The 20,605-nt window shown below is 48.1% G+C and overlaps 1 protein-coding gene across 5 annotated transcripts in view; it reads left to right on the top strand.

Annotated features, from left to right (window-relative positions):
- Positions 1-20,605, top strand: part of ARHGEF9 (Cdc42 guanine nucleotide exchange factor 9) — a 206,395-nt gene that overhangs the window by 34,586 nt on the left and 151,204 nt on the right. For 4 of the 5 annotated variants that reach the window (XM_051790131.1, XM_051790127.1, XM_051790130.1 and 1 more), the window contains exon 4: positions 593-702. In XM_051790131.1, coding sequence (XP_051646091.1) covers positions 593-702 — 110 coding nt within the window. Of the gene's footprint in view, positions 1-592; positions 703-20,457; positions 20,477-20,605 lie in introns of those variants that run through there. The other variant, XM_051790191.1, reaches the window with a different exon arrangement.

Genomic DNA, 20,605 nt, shown 5'->3' with positions numbered 1-20,605 from the left:
AGAACTGCATCTGTGAGGGGCTGGCCTGAAACTCTTGGGGTGAGAACTAGCCCAGTTTCCTTAAAAAAAATCAAGTTTTTTTTACCTTTTCCATTTCTGTTTTCTGTAAATTCAAGGAGCTGTTTCTTCTCCAAGGCCTGGCATCATACAGCCCACAGTGACTGTCCAGCTGGGAATTCTGCAGGTCCTGCTACAGTGGTGCTGGTGTCAGTGATGGCCAGGGAGCTGTTGCCCTGTGTGTGCAGATGGGGGTCTCCTGCTTCCTGGAGCTCCTGGGGGAGCATCCTGGCTCCACACCCAGCCTGTCTGACCCCACCTCTGGATGTGGCTTCAGGCTCTGCTCTCTTGTGCTTGTGCTTTGTAGTATCCAAGCTGCACTGCTTCTCTTGTATCCCAAGAGCACTAAATAAAGCACCTAAATATACCCTCTGCTCTCTTTTTATAAAGAAGAGGTTGAATGAGTCTCTTGCAAACAATTTTGTTTCTTTCATTTAAAAGAACAGCCTCCGCCCCCAGCCTGAGCTAAAGCACAGCATTTATCTTTTGTCATTCCCTTTTTTTTTTCCCCTTCCTGTGGATTTTCTCCTGGCAGCTGAGAACGAACAGGCTTCAAAGACTCTGAAGGTGCGCGGGAACTGCAGGAACGGTGGCCGTCGGTGGAACCTCTTCAAGCCTGGAGCTGAGAAGCTGCAGATCAGTAGGGTAAGGTGCAGTGTGGAACGTGCCTATGCCTGTCTCAGGGGTGGGATTTACCTGCTATGTGTTCAGCCTGGCAAACTAACAATCTGCTTTGCTAACAGCTCCCTCAGGCCGTGGTTCCTCCAGCCATACACGGGAATTTTTTTGTTATTAGAGTCATTTGGTGGCAATAAAAGAACAGGTGCTTTCCCCTGAATTAGCTTTCCTTCAGTGTATATTGGAAGCTTTCTGGTCTGATGGAGGCACTGAGCCTCCATTTCCTGTGGCTGAATGTCCCTTGCAGGTGATGTTCCACATCACCTTTAGGTCTGCTCCATGGTTTTGATGGATTTATTTTTGCCCCTCCTTTTTTAGTCATGTGTCCTTTGAGTTTGGTACTGCCCCCAGCACCATCTCAGTGATAAATTCATGTAATTGATTCTTTCCCAAAGTGTTTTGCAAATAGAGGCACAATCCACCTTGTTCTTTTTCTGTGAATGATGCTTCTAGCAGGGGAAGTAAAAGCTGTCGTGGGCCTGGGGATGTTCACGTCTTTCTCTGGGAAAAATTTAGAAAATATGGCAACAATTGTATAATTCGTCTGATATGTTTCCTTGCTTGGGTGGGGCTTGGTTTTTTTTTGCTGTGCCATGAATTTGAGGTCTGGAGACCTTGGCTATTCCATGGTCTTTTTTTGGATTTGTAGTATTTGTGAGTCTGGTTTCACTGGTACCCAACATATCGCACTCTGGGTTGTCCAAAACCCAACAGATTTTCTAGCTTGCAATGTGGTGCAAGGAGTTTTCTAGTGAGTATGGCCCTTGTTGTTCCTCTAGGACAGACAAACACAGGATGATCTGGGAGCCAGGAATTTCCCTGCTGGAATCGAGAGGGGGGGACTGACCTGTGGCTGTGTCTCTGTGGCTCTTTCCCACCCCACTACTGTCCTTCCCTACCAGACCTTTATTGTATTCATTTTCCCTTTGATATCTGATGAACTGCCCTTCTGAAGTGTGATTTCCAGGGAGGACCCGGCCTCTGTGCCTGTTTTTCCATCATACAAGCAGTAAGTTGGCAGTAAATGAGACTGACTTCTCCATCCTTGGGTTGGGTGTTGGATTCCAGGGAACACATGCAGGGATGGACTGCTGGTTTTTCGGTCACTTGTGCCTTTCTGGGATGCCATCTTGCATCACTGCTGTTTTCTTTCCTGATTTTTTTGTGGACTGAGATAAAAGCCAGAGGGACAGATAAGACAGGGAGTTCAGCCATTCCTTTTCTCTCCCTTCCCTTTGGGTCTTACCTTGCTTCCCAGACATGAACTGCTTCTTTCAACTCAGGAAGGCTGTTTTGGTTTTAGACAAGCTGAACATCCAAAGCTTGGATCATCTAAGTTCCTGGAAGATAGATTCAGATCCAATAAAGCTGTTTGTCCTTGGGGCCACGACAGAGGCAGGTGACTGCAGAGCAGTACAGCAGTGAAGCATCCTGTTGCACAGCTTGCAGGTCTGACCTTGGAATGTCATCAGGTCTGCTATTCATTAACTGTTTCCATGTTCAGAATCTGGTACTGACCAGTGCATGGATATATTTGATCACTTTATTAATCTCTGAAGAGAAGCCTTTGCAGCTTTCATAGCTGTCCTTGAGGCCCTCCTGGAAGCCAAGGTGCTGTTCTGTTTTGACACAGAATTGCTCCTGAATGGTCCACATCCTGAGCTGTTTCTGGTTGCATACAGAGCCTGATTTGAGAGACCCTTAGAGAGCCAGTGGAAAACTGAAACCTCTGCAAACCAAAAACCCTGCTGAAGTTTGGGAAGGGTTAGCTAAGAAACTCTGCTTCTCCAGTGGTGGTATCTAGGGAAGATGTGGAGCTGGAAAGGGACATGAGCTTCTCACAAGTACAGAGATCTATGGGTGGTGTTTGGCTCAGACATGGCCATACCAAAGGTCTATGCACCTCTGGGGCAGAGAACTGGGCTTGGGGAGACTTGTTCAGAGCTACCATTAGACAGCTTGTTGCTCAGCCTGAATTATGGCAAACAGGCAGGTGTGAAACCTCTGCTGGGGTTTATAAATCAGGGGTACTGTGCCAGTGCTGCAAGAGCAGGATCTCTAAATGTGGCTCACAACAGCAGTGCTGGAAAACTCATCTGTTGCCTCTGCCCCAAGCTCAATGAAGATCTGCAGGTCTGTAAATCATCTCTTTGCCAGAAAGAAATTTGTACTCGGGCAAGATTTATAAATTTGAGGTAAGACTTGTGGGCTTGGCTGTGTTGCTTGTAAGATGCCTTCACTGACGGCTGACACCGGTCAGGTGACAGAGCTAGTGCAGAAAGGGGTGATTTATACTTCCAAAGCAGAGGCCAGGCTTCTGCAGAAACTGTGCCTGATTTCCTTCTTGGATGGGAGTGTGTGAGCTGGGGAGAGAGCAGGAGGAGACTGGCAAAGCATCAGGCTTGTCTTAGGGGCACCAGGGCCATCCTGGCCCTTGGAGGGGTGAGGGTGGTTGTGCAAGAAGAGCACTGGTACATTGATATCACTGCATGGCCTTCAAAACTCCAAAGCTGTTGATGAGCAGCTGCTTTGTGAACCCTCAGAGGCTACTTGTTCTTTGCTCTGCACAGTGTGCAGATTTTGGCAAGAACATACCCCTTTTCTTTCTTTATTTCTTTTTTTTTTTTTTTTTTTTAATTGTGGAGTTGTATGTGTGAGTTAGAAATGACATCTCTTAACTACCTGCTAACCCAGAAGTCTGGGCTGAGGGGCTGATCCTAAGCCCAAGGAGGAATCCCCTTGTCAGGACCACCCTTTATTGTTTGTCACATCTGTCACATCTGTTATCAGCGTTCATCATTTCACAGATGACTGCATATTAAAAGAGAGCAGGGATGGCAAAATGCAGTTACAGGAGAGGAGAGAAGGGCAAATGTCTCCATCTGATTTTTATCCTGGGAGTGCATGTGTGCATGCACAAACCTGTGTTTTTTCTTGCTGCTCATGGCTCTGTTCTCTTAACCAAAGAGTCTGCAAGTCTGGGCACAAGCTGGAGAAGTTTTCTGTGGAGTAGGTGTGGTTTATTGTTCCCACTTCGTAGGAGGAATAAGAAAACTGAAGCACTAGAGGGTGGTACATGTAAAGCCATACAACTATTTTTTTATTACTCTCCTGGTTTAAAAAAGCAGGTAAAAAGTAAAGAGGGTCAAACTGACATGACTTCTGAAAGCTTTCAGTATTTTATTTTCTTTCCAGAGTACACTTTTCAGCCTGGAGAAAACTCTGCGTTGAAATGGTTTATGTGCAGAGCATTTTGGTTTAGCACTTAGGTCACTCAGAGCCTTTGCTTTTATGGGAGCAGTTTGGCGTAATCAAAACCATCTTGCACGAGACCTCAAGGTACCCAAACTGCAAACTTCGCTGAGATCCCAGAGGAAACTGGAAGGCAGCCCTGGCTCTGACAGAGCCCTCAGCATCGATCATGCCTCTGATTTACCCTCAGGCAGGTCCTGCCAGCTGGGACATGGCTGATCCCTGGGGACCATGGACAAGGGCAGCAGCGAGTTACCTTCTTCAGCCCCAGAGCAGTGCTGGGAGATGTTTTATGGTCTGGGTGGCAGAAGCAGAGGATGACAGTCCCATCCTGGACTGGCTTCATATTGACCCAAATCACTGGCCTCTGCTGCTTCCTATCAAGAAGGGACTTGTGGCTCCCAGTCGAAGGTGTCTCAGCTCTCTCCATAGGCAGACACTACTCCAGGTGGGGATGGTACTCCAGGAGACTCAGCCCTTCCTAAAATGGGAACTATCCTCTCAATGTGTGGAGATGTGTATTGGTTCTCGCTCTGTGATGAGAGATTTAATTTTCAACCTTTAAGTTCCCAAAGATGACTGCAGCCATTCCTGTTCTCTGCTCCTTTCCTCCCTTCCTGCCCTGCATGCTCTTGTACAAGGGACTAAAGCCCAAACTTATATGCTGGAGGAAGCCACTGTTAATTAGCTAGAATGGAAACTTTGCATGAGAGCCAGCTTCTTTGACATCCCCTATACTAATAATAGGCAGGCCTGCTGTGCAGAGGTGTTGAATATTCACTAAACCCACCCCCCAGCCTGTCCTTTCTCCTCTGGAAGTCAGGAACTGTTTCCAGAGGCTGGTAGGGGGTTGCCATTGCAATGATGGTGGATGTATGTCTGCAGCTCTCCTGAGCTAATTCCCCACCAGCGTGTTTATGAGGAGTAGGAAATTCAGACAACATGCAGCCTCCAGGAGAACAGAGTGAAGGGGAAGTTGATTTGGGTTCTCTCTTGCTCACATTGTGCTGCAATGAACAGGGAATGCTGCTTGATATTCAGGGCCAGCTCTGCTGCTTGCTATTTTTATCCTCTCACATAATGCTGAGTGGGCATTTTGGGTAGTGGGGCGATTTTTTTTTTTCCTCTTTGCAATGTGTCCTGCATCGTGTTTCTCTTGCCTTGTACTTGGGGAGGAAGGGGATGTGCTGGAGCTCATGGACTGCAGCATCCTGGTACGTGAGTGGGATGTAATCACAGGCATTTTGGAGTCCTCCTGTCCCTGTGAATAGGCTGAGAGAAAAGCACAGTCCCATGGCTTTCCTGGTGCTAATTAGTTTAAATATCAGTGTGCTGCTACAAGAGGTTTATATGCATGTATGGAGGGCTGCCAGGAAAACACATCCTCTTTGAATCTCTCTTCCCTTGTCTTAAACATTGAGTGCTTCTGCTAGCAGGGTATGTCTGAGCTGTGTATTTTGGGGAGAGTTGTTTTATATCTTTATAAACTTATTATGTTACTCTATTTAGCAGTGCTCTGAAATCTTTATGTAGTTTTTTCCTTCTTGAAGCCACTCTTGGGCATTTATAAATGTTTTTAGCAAGTTCTGTAAAACTGTCTTCTGTTCACAGTTGTTAAAATAAATAAAAATTGGCTTGCTCACTCGAGGAGGAGGCAGGGATTCAGTGCAGGCTGACAGGTCCTGGCAGCCCTGTCTCAAAGCCTCAGAGCTCTCCAGTGCAGTGATCCAACCCCATCTGTCTGCGTGAGGAGAGCCCAGCAAGGGTCCTCGAACTGGGGGGGTTTGCAGCACTGCAACCTTTCGAGCACCTGAGCTGTGATGTGTCTGATCTGATTTGATTTATGAGCTGGTCAGAGCATGAAGAGCACTGTGAATGAGGGTGTGAACTCCAGGTCAGCCCTCAACCCATTTGCATCCATTTCGCATGAACGGGCCATGCCTTGAACCTGCTCCCCAGGGGCTGGGATGGCTGTTAATGCCAAGCAAGGATGCCTAGAACCAGAACTGAGTGGTGCTTCCAAACCTACCATGCTCTGCTTATTTAGAAATAGCGTTTAAAAGTGCTGTGGTTTTGTGCAGAGCAGGGCTGGAGGCACAGAAGCCTTGATTCCTTTGGAGTTGCACCAGCAGTGCCATAACACAGGTGTTTTCCAGCACTCCTGGGGCCAGACGGGGAGTGTGGGTCCTGACAGGAAGGAGAGGTTAGAAATGACAAAATGGTGAATTTTAATTGTGGGTTTATGTGCTGGGTAGCACAAGGCAGAGATTTGAAGTTACAGACTTCGAAGAGGTTTTCAGCTCTTCAGCAGTTATGTCTAATTCTGTCTCAAGAAGAATTTCAGCTTCCAGATCATGATGGTTTTATAGTGCAATTGAACCTTGGGGTGTCTTCTGTGCAACTGCAGGTGGTAGGTACTGCATCCTACATGGCATTAAATGTGTGTGATGGTGACTGTACATAATCACCTCTTCTGTAGTTCAAATGAAGCTCTCAACCTAACTTTAAATAGCAGTTTGGAATGGCTCCTTTTTCCTTTTGCTCAGTAGTTCCACCTTGATTGCTCTGCTTCAACTCATTACTCAGCTCTGTCACTGTGTTTCACTCTGGGATATGGTTTATACAAAAGAAGCTTTAATGTAAAGTCAATTTGTGTTGCATTGCTAAAACCTTAATGACATTTTGCTTGGCAGCAGTATATACTCTGTGGTTTGCCCTTCCCCAGTGCACTGTGTTCTCAATAAACTAAAGTTCGTGGTAGGTGTAGCATGAAAAATCTCAGAGTAAATATTGGAACAAATGCTTTTGTGGTGTTTCCTAAGCTCTGGCTGCGTTTGTGATTCAAGGCCACTGCAGTGTCACCAGTATTTAGCTGAAAAGGAGCTAAACTTGGGAGGGAAAGGCAAAAGCACAGGTCATGGCCTCAGAGTCTCTTCTGCTGAGATGTGGTTCTGGGATGCATCAGGTTTGAGATACATCACAAAAGTGTTGCTGAAGCCACTGGTCACTGGGTAGGTGGATGTATCCAGAAATGCATCGAGGGATGAAGGGGAAGTGTTTGCCGTGTGTGTGGCTCCCTGTCCTCCGAGTGCTTCACTGCACTGTCAGCCTGACATGGCCAAGGGCAAGTCCCCTTGGGATCCTGTGGGGGAGAGGTGGGAGGACCGTCCTGCTCCTGTGGTGTTGGAGCTGTGTGTGATCCCATGTGTGCAAAGCACTTGATTTGTTTCCATTGACAACCTGGAAGGAACATCCAGGACCATTCCCTGTGCTGCTCTCCCCAGCCTGGACTAATCTGATGAACCTGGTGCAATGTGGAGATGGGATAAGTTCATAAACCCCAGATACAGGTTCATAAAAACTTGACCCCACTGCTGTGATGCTGCCATGTGTAAATATGGGGCTTGCAGGGAAGGTGCAGCTGCTTTGGCTGGGTTTTGCTCTGTGCTTTGAAATGAAGAAGCCGAAGTAGGATTTGGTAACAAGCTGCCTCTTGTACCACAGGGAGGAATAAAGGGTCTAATTTTGTCCCTGTTTTTGTCCTGCAGAATTACAGAGCTTTTCGTACCTGTATTAAACTTGGGATGTTGACCCATCACTGTGCTTGTACTTGGAGAATGAGGAGTATAGAATTAAGAGGATAAGAGGCTGCAAAGGGAACTTGGGTATTATATTAGTGCAGTCACATGGCCTGCAGTGAGCTCCTCATGAATCAGGGAAAACTTCATCTCTTAATGGACTGCACAGAATATAGAGAAAAATTCCCCTAATAAATCTCTTTCAGTCTCTAATATCTAAGGAAATACATTATCCTGTTGTCCAAAATCCTTGAGAGATCAGTCTTATCTGAGCAAGAATAGCGATTTCGTGGTAGCTCTGCTGTGATGGGGTCAGCGGTGGCACTCCTGTGCAACTGGGAGAGAGATGGAATAACAGCTGGTGGCAGTGCTGCTGTTACCAGTATGAAATCCCATTTGTCACCCTGTGCATCAGCAGGATGCAGTGGGAAGGCTGCAGGGACTGAACTACTGTGAGCCAGCAGCAGAGACATCACCCCCTTGTTGGGGACGTGGAGCCTGTGGCCATCGGGGACCACCTTTGGAAGGGTCTTTGGCCACTGGCCCTGAATCACCCTTGCCCTCAGCAGTTGGCTTAACTTTTGCTGAATGTGGAGAGCTGCTTGGGCACCAGTCACTTCCCAGGTCAATCTGTGTTTTCCTGTAAATCTACAATCTGAGAAAGAGTTGTCTTTGCAATTCTCCTTGTCTGCTGTTGCTCCTTGTGCTGATGTCCCATGTAGGATTTCTCCCTAGGGATGCTGTGTATGATTTGGAGAGAAAGGAAAAAGAACAACTGCTGCAAGCCAGCAAAGGGCTGCTGTAAACTGCAGCTGGAGTGGAATGCCCAGGAAGCAGGTTCCTCCAACAGAGATGAGTCACTGGGGAATGATTCCCCTTTACACTGCTCCTCATACGAGGACTTATATCTAAGAGCAGAAATAACTCCACCGCTGCCCTTTGTGTGATGGGTGCTCCTCAGCTCTGCCTCTTGACACATTTCCAAATTTTTAGGTGAGTTTAGCCTTGCCTGGAGAAACAAACAAGTCCCATGGCAGCCAGGCAGTGATTTGTCTGTCTTCTGAAGGGGACTTGTGTGCTGGGGGGTACTTGGTGTCTCTGAGATGTTCAGATGTAGATGTGTCAGATCAGTGTCAGTGTAGTGCTGAGGAGGGGGCTGAGCTGAATAATGAGCAGCTCACTGCCAAGCAGTGACAGGGCTGTCTTGTTGCAGTTGTCTTTCAGGCACCTAAACAGGCTGCAGTCAGGTGTCATCCTCTAGGAAGCAAGCAAACAAAGAGACACAGGTGAATTAAAGTGTTTCGAGACTTCACTGTGGCAATGATGCACTGAGGTGCCTTGGCAGTGCTGTGTGTTCCTGGAACAGCACAGGGTGATGCTGACAAGCTGTCTTGTAGGACTGCCTTTGTCTTTGCAGTGGTGACTCCCAGTTGTTCATCTGTGTGTGCCACTGCTGGCTCCAACACCTCTGGAGATTTCCCAGTGTCTGAGTACGACAGGCCTGGGCTTGGCACTGGGAGGCTCCCGGCCCCACAGCGAGTCCATGGGATGGTTCAGACAGTAATGCAGTGTTTAGTGAACAGGTATGTTGTTTTGTTTCCATCAGCCCTGCTGCACAGTGTGCTGCCAGGTGCGTGCCCTGTGATTGCAGTGCTTGGTGCTTGCTCTGTGATTCCCTCCTGAAATCCAGCTCAGCACAGCCGGCCATGGGTGGAGCTCCCTGGATGTGCTCTGCCAGTGCAGGGTAAGAAAGATGTTTCTAGACTCTCCTCCCCTCTCTGGCAGCTCAGTGATTCCTGCAGGTGAGAAATTTCTTCCTAGAGATGAGGAGGGAGAGCTGTTCCCCACCACAGCCTCTGTTCCTGCTCTTTGCTGCAACAAGGGTTTGTGGGGGACTGAGCTGCTCGTGGTCTTTTGTGGCTTCACGTTAATCATGAGCATGTGAGTCCACATGTTCATTAATCTGTGACTTCCCTGGAGCCAGTGAGCATGTGAGGTGAAAAGGGAAATGCCTCAAGCCCTTCTAAGGTTGTGTGCAGGGGTGAGTGAGGGTAATGGATGAGGGAGGAAGATAGCGAAGGGAGATGTCACCAGTAAAACAGAGCAATAATGCTGCCCAAATGTGAAGTTCTGGTTCAGGCAGCACCATCCTGGGAGTGAAGCGAGAACCTGAAGCACCGGTACTTTCAAAAGAAGGTGTGCTAAATCAAAAATGCCCAGTTCTCCTGGCTCAGTCAGCTGTGCTGATTAGGACAGTGTTCATCCCACCACAGTGTTTTGCAGTGACAGAGTTCCTGTAGAAATGGATTTTGTCCATCTTTTGCCAGTAGCTGGGGACTGGACAAGAAGAACCAGTGGTTGGATCTTTCTGTACCCACAATTCATTTCCATACATTCTCTATTAGGGCCATCTCTTTCTCTTCTGAAATATCTCACTTTTATTTTTAACCCTGGACAAACACCAAATATTCCTCAAGAGAGATCTGTGATTGCAGCTCAGTTCTGACAGTTGAGAATAGCAATAGTATTTGCCTCATCTGAAATGCTGCTATTTTGAGCTCTGCTTTTGTTTTTAACCATCAGTGATAAGTTTGCATTTCCTGCGGATGATATTTTGGGTTGACATGAGTTGTTACAAATCAGGGCTGCTGTGGATCTGGCTGGAGTGTTTAAAGCTCCACTGTGTGAATTTGGGGTTGTCATTTCTGGTTTGATACCCTTTTACCCAAACCAGAGCAGAATTAAATCCCTACATCCCAGCTGGTCATCACTACATAATTTGCTTTACATCTTGCTGAAGCATTTAATAAGTGATGCTGCAGAAAGGCTTTTTTCTTCCTTTTTTCCCCCTTTATTTCAGACTTAAGATAAAGGCAGACTGAACTTTACAGGCATTTCTTTGGGAATCAAACATTTTCCAGCTATTATTTTGCAAACTATTAGAGCGGCAGATCATGAGGTGGGAACCCAGTTATGCAAACAAAGCCACGTCACTCATGGCCAAAAATAGCTTCAGTACATGTGCAGTAAGGTGGAAACGAAGGCCTTTGGTGTAAATACAGCAAACAGCAGTGAGAGGGGAAGCTACAGCTTTTTGTTTAGAGCCTCTCAAGAGATATTTAAAAGAAGTGTGTTTTCCAGAGACAAGCAGAGTGTTGCTGCTTGTAATTTCAGTGGGACAGGAGTTTCCTTCCTTGTGGATAAAGGAGACTGGGATTTTGAGAGAGGGTACTGTGTTCCCAGGGGTGTTGATAATTTTTAACATGCAGGTGCCACACAGAGCATGAAGAAGTAATGGGGAACAGTTAAAAAATGTTCTCTTTCCTTCCCCTCCTCAGTCCATCTCCAGCATGGAGGAAGCCTGGTCGTTCCTGTGGTCTCCTGGGATTTTGAGGTAGTCTGTCTGTTCCTTGCTGTGAGAGATGGGTTCACATCTCACACAGAGATGCTATCTTGGCTTAAGTCTCCATCTGTTTTCATTTCAGTCTCATCCAGCACTGCAGTGCCCTAAATAATTTGGAGATCTCCCACTAGTTATTTGCTGTGTATTTAGGGACTCGCTGCCTGTGAATTTACTGGGTGTTTGATGCAGGGATGCGATCTGGCTTCCTTTAATGTGCTACAAGCTACTCTCTACCAGGCTTAAAATAAACTTGTTTCTTTCTTCTGTGATATCACTACCATGAGCTCCTTTTGCAGTGGTGTGTTTAATTGCCAGATTGTGTAGCATTTCTGGCCCCAGATACAGTTTTGGGTAAGAAGAGGAGATAAAGTAGGAACTCAGGTATGGGAAATGCAGTTGTAGGTGTGCAGATGTAGTTTCCATTGGATTAAAGCCTCCCTTTATGAAGACTTGAAATTTCTTTTCTCACAATACTTTTCTGGGATGAGTCGAAAGGGGCCTATAGAGTTGAATAAAAACTCGATGCCTTCTGTAATGGGCAAAGCAATTCCCAGGCACTGCTCATTCCCTGTTCCTCACAGACCGTTCTTGTCTCATTTAGAAATCGTGTTCAAACTACCTCTGTATTCATCCAGAGTTGCAGCTGCCTATCAGAATATCTTCATGCCTTCAAAGGGGAGTTCTCTGTTTCTGCTCCTCCTTTTCCAAAGATACATATAAACTTCTCCTGCAAAAATTCCCAAACACAGATTTTTATTGCTCAGGTCCCCCTTCCAAGTTCTGTTCTAGGTCTGTGTCTGTTTCAAGCATCGGGATGCTTTGCCTGGAGTGTTTTCCAAGCAGGATTCCTGTGCATGTTGCTGCTCAGGTTGTGCCGGTTGAGTGTTGCTGTATTCCAAACCAGCTGAACCTCAGCTGAACATCAGCATGCACAGCTGCACAGAAGGGGGAGATTGGTGCTGATTTATTGGCCTGTCAATTAAAGAGGAGCACGAGGATTCTCACTGCATGGCTGAGAGATTAAGTATTGTGGTGGCAGCACAAGATCAGCTTTCTTAACTGTAACTGCTTGTTTCTATACATTTATGTTTAATTAAAATATTCCTACATCCTGCACTCCTCAACAGTAATTCTGAGCTGTATTTTGAACCATTGCCAGAGGAATACATTGTTATGGCATCCTCTTTCCATATCTATTAGCAGGAAGGGGATAACTGAGGAAATCTCACACAGATTTAATTGGGGACTGAGGGCAGGAGCAGGGAGGGGGGGGAACACAACCCAGAAGTAGGTCAGAAGTTGGATAACTCTTGCCTGACACGAAGCAGCCGAGCTGAGCAGGGCTGGTGTAGGGGCTGCTGAGATTTTGGGGCTAACCAGGTAACTGCTGGGGGTGCCAAAGGAGCTGCCTCCCCTATAGCTTATATAATGTGCTGTATATAGGGCAGCACATTATATTGGCCTTATTAGCCACCAGCATGCTTGTAACAAATGTGGGTAGAGCCTTTCCCAAATCTTCGTTCGCGAAGCCTGGCCATGATGATATAGGGCAGCACAGGCCTGGGCATCCGCAGGGCACAGAGCATGATGTACCCACCTCTGCCAGTCACAGGGATGGTGCTGAGCCCTCAGGGCCTTGTACAGAGTAGGCAAGGGGTGGGGGCTGAGAGCACGTCAGCCTGCTTTGGGGGCTGAAAACTGGGCTATTTGAAGCTCCAGTCAGGAAGGCAGGTGTCCCACTCGGCTTTGCAGCTGCCTGTGCCGAGATGGGGAGCAGGGTCCTTGCAGGGATGAGCCCTGGGGAGCAGGGTCCTTGCAGGGATGAGCCCTGGGGAGCAGGGTCCTTGCAAGGATGAGCCCTGGGAACGGGGTCCTTGCAGGGATGAGCCCTGGGAACGGGGTCCATGCAGGGATGAGCCCTGGGAACGGGGTCCTTGCAGGGATGAGCCCTGGGAACGGGGTTCTTGCAGGGATGAGCCCTGGGAATGGGGTCCTTGCAGGGATGAGCCCTGGGAACGGGGTCCTTGCAGGGATGAGCCCTGGGAACGGGGTCCATGCAGGGATGAGCCCTGGGAACGGGGTCCTTGCAGGGATGAGCCCTGGGAACGGGGTTCTTGCAGGGATGAGCCCTGGGAATGGGGTCCTTGCAGGGATGAGCCCTGGGAATGGGGTCCTTGCAGGGATGAGCCCTGGGAACGGGGTCCTTGCAGGGATGAGCCCTGGGGAGCAGGAACCATGCAGGGATGAGCCCTGGGAACAGGATCCTTGCAGAGTTGGCCATCCTTGAAGAGATTTGGGAAGCTTGGCATGGGAAGGTGGCAGGTAAAAGCAGCAGAGAGGGAATCACCACAGTGCTTTAAGTAGCTCATTTTTGGTCTTTACCAGCCCACCCCACATGGTGCCAGGGTGTGGGCAGGAATGGGTTAGAGCCTCCACACAGCCACGAGATCAACAGCAGCTAATCACCCTAAATTGTGCTATCTTTTAATATCATCTTGCTGACTCACTGTGGGATGCAGGAAAATTCCCAACTTTTGCCATACTTCGGCACTGCCGTCCCTAGCAGGGGCAGCACAGCATGGCCTCCATGCATCCCAGTTTTTCAGATGTTAGGTACAAGAGGTTCAATTTGTTTCATGCTGCTGGGATTGCAGTGCTCAATTTGTGCCCTTTGGGATTCTTCTGGAACTTGAGGGAAGCACAGCGCTGCTGGGAAGGCCAGTGGTGTCCGTGAAGCACAAACTCTGGGCTTGCTGGCTGGGGTTGTTGAGCCAGGGATGCTCAGGGTTAAGGAGCAGGAAGAGGCTGCTGCAGGATGGTCTGGGAGGAGAGGATGAACACCTTGCCATGGCAGCTGGGCTGGTGCAGCCACAGCCAGGAGCAGAACTGGCCTTGAGAAGAGAGGGGATCTTAGCAGGGTCTGCAGGGAGGGGGCAGAGGATGGAGCAGGCTCTGCTCGGGGGGGGCCCAGCAACGGCACAGGAGGAACGGGCAGGAACTGATGCCCAGGAAGTTCCTCCTAGATGTGAGGAAGAACAGAGACCAGAAAGGGGGTGGAGTCTCCCTCACTGAGGATATTCCAGAGCCCTCTGGACACAATTCTGTGCCATATGCTCTGGGATGACCCTGCTGGATCAGGGAGGTGGCACCAGAGGAGCCACTGTGGGCCCTTCCAGCCTGACTCAGTCTGTGATTCTGTGAACTGGGGGCACTTTGCGCTTTGTCTTCATAACTGGAGCTGGGTAAAGTCTGTGGTTGATGCCTTCTGCAGGCCTGGCCTGCTGCTGTGAGCCCTGTGGTTCTGCTCCAAGCTGGAAGCAAAGCAGCTCCTGGGAGAGGTGGCTGTGCTGTGTGTTGTGGTCAAATGTGGCTCGTGGCCCTCAATGGGATCCAGTCTCTTGGTTCTTGCAAACAGCAAAGAGCAGTGTTCGCCCTGAAGAGCCCACGCTGCAAACACAGAGGTACTTGCTAACAGGCAGAGCACAAGAGGAGAAAGGCTTTAATTACAAATCTTATTGTTGACTGTTTTTACTGGGTTTCCTGAAAACCTGTTCCATCAGCACTGCCAACCTGAAGCATCAACAAATACAGTTCTGGCTTGGAAACTGGTGTGATCAAAAAATGCAAACACACAGAAAAGGGTGGGGGTTATTTGCCTCTGTTTTCTGAGCCTTGAGGGAGGCTCTTCTCAAGCTTTTACATCTAGTCACACGGAACAGAAATTTTTTCAGCTTGTATTAAGAAAAAGAGAAAAAGAAGAATTATTCTCACAATAGCAGCAGGTCCAAGGCTGTTTCTCAGGCAAACCCCTCCTGCCACTCGGGGCTGTGGCTGCCATACCTTCCTGCCAAGGTTTTGGGTTTCTTTCCTCACTCCTGCTTTCTAGGATTCTCCCCCCATTGCAGTGTTGCACTGAGGGTGCTGCTGTGATGGGGAACTTGTGTATTTTCTCTGGGATGAGTCTTTCTTTCCAGCTACCAATTGTAAAGCCCACTGGGGCTGCAGATGCGTCGGCTTGTGCTGGAACAGAATGTACAAAATGTAGAGTCCTCGAGGACTTGGCTTTGTGTACTCCAGTGGCTGATGTCAGAGGATGGAAAAGGTCTTGTTTTCTCCGGAAATCTTTATTCTTAATGTGCATTCGAGACAGAGAAGCAAAAAAAGTGTGTTCTGCTAAATCTAAGTTAAGAAGCTTGTTCAATTTTTAAACAGTTACATAAAACCATCAAAGTCTTGACAGGAGAAAGATGCAAGTTTGTGCAAAAGAAAATGGGGAAAAAGAAGCTGAAATGGAGTGTTAAACTAATTCCCCCAGGCCTACACCTAAAACAGCCTTAACTCATCGATGAACCCGCTCCTGCGCTTGCTCTGTTTCTTTTTCCTTTCTCATGTTTTCCTCTTTCTTGACAAAGGTCTCATGTTCCTGAACTCTGGTTAAGTGTGAATGCTTCTTAAGCCAACACGGCTGTTTTCCCCCAGCCAGCTCTGGGTCCAGAGGCACATCCCTGTGCTGCTCCTGGGGAGACAGACTTGTGGCCATAAGCGGTGGGAATGGGGTTCATCTGAAGCACAGCAGGGATCCTGGACTCCTGTGCTTTTGCTCCTCAGCATCCAGGTCTGGGTGAGATTCCCTGTTTGCTACTGCACAGTTAACATTTGGGTTCTCAGCAGTACCCAAACTCAAGCCTTGGTGGGGAGCAAGTGCTGGGCCTTCCCAAAAACATCTGCTGGTTCCTGATGGAGGCTTTTTCTCAGAGAAAGTGGAAACTGGGAGCTTAGCATAGTGAGCTTGATGCAGAGCTGCCAGAGATCACACTAACTGCTGTGAGGAGTGGATGCAGGAGGAATTTGGGGTGCATTCAGGGGAGTGACGTTGTCCCTTCCCAAGGGAAGAAGTAGGAATACTCTTCAGGGATAGCATTACAGTCACACTGTGTGTGTGAGTTCCACAATCAAAGCTATCTGTGAAAGAGCACAAGGTACAGCAATCACACAAAGCTTTGGTGCTGTTTCTGCCCTTCCTGGTTTTGATGCACCCTTTGGCCCCGTGCTGTCTGTGGACCTAGGCCGAGCATTCCGAGGGGCCTGGCTCTGACCACAACAGCCTCTGTGTAGGATGCTGGAGTAGCTCAGTTCATGCCTTTGCTGGGCTGCTGGCTGTAGCAGGATGGGAGTGTAAATTCCTTAGGAGCTCAGGGTTGGGAATTCACCTGCTGTCTTTGAGGGTTCTGAAATACAGTCATGGAGATCAGACCCAGGTTTGACCTCACATCTGCTTTTCCTGGGTTTTTGGCCAGTGATATGACTTGAGTATTGATGCTCCTCTCAGCTCAGAGGTTGACAGGGCACTTTGCCTGCAGTCTTTGGATGCAGTTTGCTGATCTTTAAAGTTTACTGAGTTTCAGTTTTTACTGCCTTTACCAGAGCAGAAGAGATTGGCAAATGGGCTCTGAGCAACTACCCAGCACCCCTTGACCCTTTTCTTCTGCTTTTATAGAATCATAGAATCACAGAATGGTTTGGGTTGGAAGAAACCTTAAAGATCATCCAGTTCCAACCCCCTGCCATGGGCAAAGACACCTTCTACTAGACCAGGTTGCTCAGGGCTCCATCCAGCCTGGTCTCTCAGGTAGTGATTCACTCTCTGTTAGCAGATATTTGGTAATAGCTTGTGCTATAGGTCACACCTCTCTGGATAATGCACAGAGATGTTCCAGGTCTTTGAGTAATATTAATCTATTTATATCTACTACCTAAATACTAGAAATCCATTATATCTCATCCTGTCTAGACATGATCAAGGACATACTTTCAACTCCCATCATTTTTCAATAGCATTAATATTCAAGCATGTCTTTGTCTTAAAATGTATTCTGAAAGCTGTGGTTATTGAGGAAATTCAGGGAGACTAAGAAGTCCTCTGACAGAAAGGATGTCACACCACAGAAGGAGGGTATGTGGCATGTCTGCCACCAGAGAGCTTTCCTCCCATCACCCCAGCAGCTCTGCACCATCGTTCCTAGGAGGCTCAAGAGGCAAAGGAAACTCAGAAAAGCCTGATGATTTCCTCCAGATCATGGAGGGTGGCTGTGGAGAAATGAATCACTTCTTAACTCCCTGCCCTCTGCATAGGTTATGAGCCTTTATATTCAGCTGCTGAAGTTTCTGAGGTCATGTTCAATATCGAGAACCTGGCTTTGGTTGACCTCAGCCATTCACCTTCTTCACATCTGCTGCAAAGGAGATGTTCGGTTGGAAGTTGCTCCCATACCTATCGTTGTTCCAATCAAATCTTCAGGGAGTCATAGTTTAATGGTGCTTGGTTGGTAACTGGGAGCCCTGGCTTGCCCCTCTTGGGAGACTGGAGCAGAGGTGGGGGCCAAGAATCTCTTAGCAAGTTTTCCTTTCATAAAGAGGGTTTTGTCAGGAATGGATGTATCTTTGTCATTAACAACAAGGCTTTGTTCTAGGAGAAGGATTCCTAGAGAAAACAGCTGGGAGAGAAAATGCTCAAACTTCAGGTTTGCATAAGTTTGCCCTTCAAAAAATTTGCGGTGTTGGAGATCCTGAAGTGTTCTCTGTAAATCACAGTGTTTCCTTCCCGTGTTTGAGCAGAGCCTGCACCTCCTCTGATCTCTCCTCAAGCTGCAGGACATCAGTGTTTACTTTAGGGTCCCTGACTCAGTGGCATTATCTGTATGTCTCTCAGCACTGTCTCCAGCCTGAAAGTCTGACCAAACAGCTCTGTTCTCAGCACATTCAGAACACGAGAGCTTCTGTGCTCTGTGTGCCTCGGAAGAGTCACCCCTGTGTCTGCATGGCAGTGTCCCAAAGGCACTGCCTGATGGGGGAGGACTGTGCCAAAGGTCTCAGTGCTGAGAAACTCGCTGTGTAAAGTTGTTTTCTTTCGCCTTCTTGTCACAGGTTGGGGAAACTTTCCTCCTGGTGTGTTTGTTAAAGAGCTGCCACTTTGCATTGTTGAGGTAGTTACAGTTCAGGGATAAGTAGAGTGGTTCCCCCCTTTCACAGTGCAGGGGGATTCCTTGGCATGACAGGCAGTAAATGGATACATGCAATTGTCATTAGAAAAACTCAAAATATATTTTGGCTCATGCAGCCCCAGGTAAAGGACTGATAATGAAGATGGGCCACAAGGGAGCCAGTTCTGGCATAATTAAACCCACTGCTGTTTGTGTGACACATAAAATAAAAATATTTTATCTGCTCAGGGGGATATAGTCACTGCTTAGCCAAAAATCATGAAATCATAGAGTGGGTTGTGTTCAAAGGGACCTTAAAGCTCATCCAGTGCCACCTCCTCCCATGGGCAGGGACACCTCCCACTATCCTGGGTTGCTCTAAGCCCTGTCCAACCTGACCTTGGACACTTCCAGGAATGGGGCAGCCACAGCTTCTCTGGGCAACCTGTGCCAGGGCCTCCCCACCCTCACAGCCAAGAATTCCTTCCCAATATCTGATCTACACCTGCCCTCCTTCAGTCTAAGGCCGTTCCCCCAAAATCACGTGGCGAGAAAGAAGAGTTTGCAATTCTTGTGCCGGGTGCTGGCATGCCAGAGGGTGAAAGGAGGTGCAGTGGGAGCTAAGGGTGCTTCGGCCAGATGTGGATGTGGAGCAGCAGGTGAGGATGTGGAGCAGCAGGGGTAGAAGGCAGGAGACCCATGGGTCAGGTAGCCGCAGCGATCACGGTGATGGAGAGTGTTGGCTTAGAGAAAACAGGGAGATTGACCTCCTATCTACACTCTGAATTTCCCAGGGATTGAAGAAGGTTTTTGCAGGTGAGCAGCAGAGGAATTTTCATGGCATGGCCATCAAGAAGTAAAGCATAATAAGCTGATGACGTGGCAGTGTGCGATGTCTCCTGGTGGTGCTCCTGACATGGGCTGCCCCACCTTTCCTGTGGGAATTGGGAAGTGCTGGTGTCCTCGTCGTAGACATGGATAATGGGGACACTCAGGATTGACCTTGAAGTTTTAAGCTGAGACTTGTAAGCTGGACTTTGTGTGAACTTTTGGAGAAGGGTGTGAGCCAGCCATCTGTGGGAGTTGCCAGCAGGATGATGTTTGGGGGGTGCCTATTTCCAACTTGGCACCCTTCCTGGGCAGTTCTCAGTATTCCTATCTGCCTCTCTTAGTCTGAACCCAGTTTGTGCTGGATCTGAGCTGGTCCCAGTCAGAACTGCACTGGAGACACAGCAGCACTGCCAGGCTCTGACTTTGACCTGTGCAGATCCAACTTTCTACCTTATCTGAACTTCCCAGTCCTATGACCGGACCCTCATTTCTGTTTAACTCACTGCAGTGGCAGCTTCTCAGGTGAGTTATCTTTGCTCTGGCTGTGAGAAACCTGGCAGGGCTCCACTTCATTCCCGAGCTTTCAAAGTAGCTTGCCTAAAATAGAAACACGTCACAGGAAGATCTCGTCTTGGATTATCCCCCTAAGGATTCGGTAAGATGGTGGTGTTCTCCTTGGAGGTTATCCCTGCAGGTTCAGTCCTGAGCCTTGTCATGGTGCTGTGGGAAGGGGCTCAAACACCCAACTGGCTGATGGGGGCAGTTTTCCCCTGATAGGGAGCTCCCTGTTTCTCTGCTCCCACCTGGGAAGCAGGGAGGGACTGCAGCCAAGGGGCAGCGTGCCAGCAATCCCAGTGGGCACACAGTCCCACGGGGCTGCTGCACATCAGCATAATTGAGAGCAGTCCAAGGGATTTCTTCTGGGAATTAGGCTGACTTACAGTGACTGCTTAGGGAGAGAGAAACCCCTTCCCTCCCCTTCAGGTCTTCTCAGGATCTGAGTGGGCTCCGGGCTGCTCCAGGAGCGGGAGATTGCACCGTTTGTAACCTACTGTGCTCAGCAATGGAATAACAAATGGGAGGTTCCAATGGGACCCATGTCCCACAATTCACTATCTTTTCAAGGTTTTTGTTGGCTGTGTCAAGTATACAGCTCACATGGATCTCTTGATGCTGTCCCTGTCTTTCTACTGCCATTGATCCTGTCCTGAAAGTCAAGCCAGCTTTGGGGTTCCTATGTTCCTACCAGAGCTGGATTTTTGTTTTAATTGAAGTATTTGTCCTTATGGAGACTAGTTAGTCACTAATCTGTGAAGTGTCTAGAAAGGGAGCTCGTCTTCACTCGTCTGGTGTGTTTCCCCAGCCACCAGGTCCTAAATAGTACCGGTGATGTTCTGCCACACAGATTCTCCTGCTTTCAAACACTACCCGTGGGCCAGATGCTGCTCTGGAATCTCCATTTGTCTCTTCCTTTCTATTTTCTTGCTGTTAAAAGGAAAAAGGGAGGTGTCAGGGGAGTACTTTTGTGGCCCCAGTCTCTGGTAATTGTTGAAGCATCAGCAATCATAAAGAAGAGAGGCTAAATGAAGTATCTTTCCTTCCTTTCCTAACAGGGCTCAGCTTATCCACTTTGTCACCTGAACTTAGAAGTATCCATCAGTTGGAGGATGGAGATTTGCATAATTACTGTTTTCAAGGTACCTTCTGAAATGCAGAAGAACTCTTACATGTCTCAGCTCTTATCTAATGAGGTGCTGACAAAGAGGTATCCATGGAGACACCCATTATAAGACACTCTTCTGAAATTGGTTCTTTCCAATTCCTGT

The sequence above is a fragment of the Manacus candei genome, unplaced genomic scaffold, assembly GCF_025592945.1.
Source record: "Manacus candei isolate 608988 ecotype Guabito, Panama unplaced genomic scaffold, ASM2559294v1 h1tg000003l, whole genome shotgun sequence".
Classification (NCBI taxonomy): domain Eukaryota; kingdom Metazoa; phylum Chordata; class Aves; order Passeriformes; family Pipridae; genus Manacus; species Manacus candei.
Note: the sequence above shows the minus strand (reverse complement) of the source record. Positions and strands in the feature narration are given on the sequence as shown.